Source organism: Lolium perenne, chromosome 4 (assembly GCF_019359855.2).
Source record: "Lolium perenne isolate Kyuss_39 chromosome 4, Kyuss_2.0, whole genome shotgun sequence".
Lineage (NCBI taxonomy): Eukaryota > Viridiplantae > Streptophyta > Magnoliopsida > Poales > Poaceae > Lolium > Lolium perenne.
Window position 1 is genome coordinate 308,407,472 of NC_067247.2, and position 3,865 is coordinate 308,411,336.

The 3,865-nt window shown below is 45.2% G+C and overlaps 1 protein-coding gene across 1 annotated transcript; it reads right to left on the bottom strand.

Annotated features, from left to right (window-relative positions):
- Positions 1-2,042, bottom strand: LOC127347794 (probable protein phosphatase 2C 37). Its single transcript, XM_051373945.1, has 4 exons — positions 1,684-2,042; positions 1,232-1,543; positions 1,028-1,136; positions 1-284 (listed from the first exon to the last, which is right to left on the bottom strand). Exons 1-4 carry the CDS (start codon positions 1,975-1,977, stop codon positions 1-3), a joined length of 999 nt encoding a protein of 332 aa, XP_051229905.1. The 5' UTR covers positions 1,978-2,042.
- Positions 2,043-3,865: the final 1,823 nt, after the last annotated feature.

Sequence of the window (3,865 nt, forward strand, 5' to 3'; positions counted from 1 at the left end):
CTAGACACGCTCGATGCCCACAAGCATGGTCTTTAGTGTGTCCCACACCACTTCCTCCATCAGCTTGAGGGCCAGTGTGCGCATAAGCTCCATGGGCACTCCGCTCAGGATGGCATAGAGCGTGCGCCGGTCATCGTGTGGATCACCAACACCGGTGTCCACCAAGTCCCACAGGTTCACCACATGTTTTTGCACCTTCATGGGGAGAGCCCACTCCTCAATGTGGGAGAGGAAAGTTGTATGGGGGAAACAATAAGAAGATAAGGTGGGCCTAGGGGATGCCACTATACCACGCGCAACGTGTTAACCGTGCAGGTGGCCACCAGTGAGGGAGAAATAGTAAAAGTGTGCGTGAAACAAGATGCTTTATGAAACAAACTCCACGACAAAAGAATGCATCAACTTTGGTCCAACTAATTGTGAGTGCCAACATATAGGATAGTGACAAACAACACAGAGAGACAGTGCCCAATAGATTGTATTTGCCAAACCGAAACGGGGGAGGGGGGGTGGATGATGCAACCTTGCGGCTTTTCTGTCTTTCTCTTGTTTCTCTTATACTCCATAATAGCTAACAAACTTAATCAGACAATAGGATCCGATCAGCGTTGCGCCATCCCACGATACCCCGATCATTTTCTAAGTGTGCCATCAAGACCGTGCTAGACGTGACGCAATCTTGATGCTGATCTAACTAACCTAGCTGAAGACGTGGACTAACAACTAACAGCCCGTGAACCAGTCCCGACGCTGCTCGAAAATTATTCAGCTAACTGAACTAACTCACGAAACTGAACCTAAACCACCAAGAAGTGAATAGTGTTTTCCCACAACAGGATTACTGAATAAAAAAGCGCATGCCAGCTGGGAACACAACGTTCGTGTTGTGGCATGGCAGCGCGGCTGCGTTCGCTCAATATAATTTGTCATGTTTAATTGTCCTGACCAAATCGACATACTACCTGCACAACAATGCATAAATGCATAATGTAAAGTAAAGCAAGGCATGGTGTATCTGTGTATGTACCTAATGCCCTCGACATGCCAAATATCCCCCTCACACGCAGCATCCCGTTGAAGTAGAACACCGTGTCACCCGACGCCGCGATCCGAGCCCTCTCGTCTGGCCGATCCAGCTGCATCCACGCATCAAGATCAAATTTGGACAAGGTGAGAAATACAGTAGACGACATGATGCATGCAGTTAATCCCTGGCAGCTAGCTCGATCACCTTGTGGTCCTGGGACAGCGGGATGGCACCGCCGGCGCGGCACAGCACGGCTCGGGAGTCGCCGCAGTTGGCAACGAGGATGAAGTCGCGGACCAGGAGCGCCACCACGGCCGTGGACCCCATGATGGTGCCCCCCGACTCCAACGCCCCCAGCGCGTCCGCCCGCTCGAAGCTACGCTTCAGCGCCTCCTCCCACGCGCGAAACTCCGCCTCTTGGTCCTCCTGCTGGTGCGCCTCCCGGTAGGCCGCTGCTGCGACGGCCAACTCCTCCGCCAGGATCGCGTGCATCTGGTCCCTGCACAGCGCCGCCACCTGCAGCCCACCACGTGAAGGAAGGAGATCAGACGTGTACATGTAGTGTAGACTTGTCGAGCACTCCAGCTGGAGTTGGCGTGGAAGGTGCTGTGCTGGAGTCTGACCAAGTGAAGGGAGATGAGGTTAGGTCAGGTTACCTCGTGGCCGCCGTGGCCGTCGAAGACGGCGAAGAAGTGCATCTGCGAGCCATCTGCCCAGACGCAGAAAGACGGGCGCAGTGACAGGGCGTCCTCTATGATCTTCCGGCCGCGCCCCATCTCCGACACCGAACCGAACGCCACTGCCTCAGAAGGCAGCAGCGGGTCCACCACCATGCCGGAGAAATCTCCTTCATCGGCGCTTCCCAGTGACCCCTCTGAGGATGCGGAGTACCCGGACAAGCTCGGTGTGGACACGGGGGAGTGCTCGTTGTTGGCGTCGGCGCTGGCCATCACTACGGATCGATCACGCGCGGCAGCAAGTTGAGCACGACGAGCGCGGGTCCGGAAGCAGCAGAACATCTGTGGAGAGAGATAAGAGTATAGGTATAGAAGAAGAGAAACTGATACGCCGAAGGAAGAAACTGAAGGAGGAGGTGGAAGAAGAAAACAAAATCCTGCCCCTCACTCTCTCGCTAAAAAACGGAGAGCAGGCACTTTTGGATGCTTTGAGATACGTGTAACCACGTGACGTATTAGTCTAATTTGACTTTAAAACCGATCCTTTTTCCTCGCTTGTGTCACGTTTCGATAGAATGGGCTGTAAGGCGGGACCACGTCTGTCGACGTGGCGGGGGTGCCAACACTAATAAAGGTTAATGATGATAAATTAGTATACTACTAATAAATACCTTAATATACGGAAAATTAATGATATCCTCGTACAGACAAGGTTGGAGATAATATGCAATTAATTGATGGATAATGAAGAAAGATATAGATTGTATCCTTGCATAGATAAATGTGAAAAATAGTACTCAATCAATGCATATAAGATACTAGTACTACTAGTAAATCAAAGCGCCCCGGGCGGGACTCATTCACGTCAGGCGATGCGGGAGGGTGGTAGTATCATGGAGTAGTATCATAATTATGCTATATTTATTGCTATTTAGAATCTCAATGCAAATTGATGTACAAGATTTGTTTGACATTAACTTTTCTCGTGATATGCGCTATGATACAATAATCTATGATACTCTAAACTCATCTCTCCTCCTTAATTAGCTGCCACATCAGTATTTTTGTGCGATCAATGTGCATGATACTAGCTAAGATACTACCACTATGGTTAGCCTTAGAGCTACGGGGTACTAATTAATGCATGATAATAGGTTAATTATACACAATTTTGTCTTCAGAAACATAGAGAAATAAATGATAGTAATAAGGTAATATAGTATATTATTGTATAGATAAATGCTATGCTTGATCGATTAGTTCATCGATCAATTGTTTATGTAATTGCCACCGTAGCTGTTGCCGGCATCTACTATAGGAGAACTTGTGGTCATAATTATTAATTGCTAAATTGGTATACATATATTACCCTGTTATCATTTTTTTAGCAAGAACTCTAAGGCTTGAGCCCCGTTATTTGAACTGTAAGGCTTGAGCCCGTTATCATATTGTAATAGAACTCGTAGCTTACACCAATGTAAGGGGAAGAAGTAGGTATGTTCATTGCATTCATACATCGGAAATCTTGGGAATATTAACTAATTTTACTGAAAATTGTTTAAGTAGTTGAAATTTTGCTTAAGTTGATGAGTTAGGATTAGATCCTTCATTTGATCTAGTGCGATATAGTTAGACATGACCGGTGCTAAATTTCTAGAATTTGAGCACAATTCAATCGTATAAGAATATAATAGTAATTTCATAAAGCAACATGACATCATAGCAATTGTGATAAGGAGTGGAAATTTTAATTTCCAAATAAAATAAAAATAGAATGTATTAGGTATGCAAAAAAGTACAATTCCTTATTGATCATTTGAATATTTTTACAACATTTGTTGAAGTAAGACAATGTACAAACGAAATAAAAGATCACAAAAAAGAAAATAAAAAGTAATTCCTTATCGAAATCTTGATCTTCTTCTTCCTTACGTGCAAAAGAAAGATAAAAAAGACAAATGAGAATATTTGGTTATGTTAAAATGTTTTACATCATCATGGATGAGACATTATTGATGTTTTGGAACTTAACTACAGCGAATTAGCAATATGTACCTATCCTTAAATGGTGATTGGAGGGATCAATATTATCTTAGGAAAAAATTACGATTTGTGTATCAAATTGGGTCAACAATGACCATCTAGGCAGCAACAAGGCAAC

Coding starts and splice junctions, on each gene's coding strand:
- LOC127347794 (XM_051373945.1), bottom strand. CDS start 1,977: ATGGCCAGCGCCGACGCCAACAACGAGCACTCCCCCGTGTCCACACCG. Junction 1,544..1,683: donor ACGGCCACGGCGGCCACGAG/GTAACCTGACCT, acceptor GGTGGGCTGCAG/GTGGCGGCGCTGTGCAGGGA. Junction 1,137..1,231: donor CGCTGTCCCAGGACCACAAG/GTGATCGAGCTA, acceptor GCGTGGATGCAG/CTGGATCGGCCAGACGAGAG.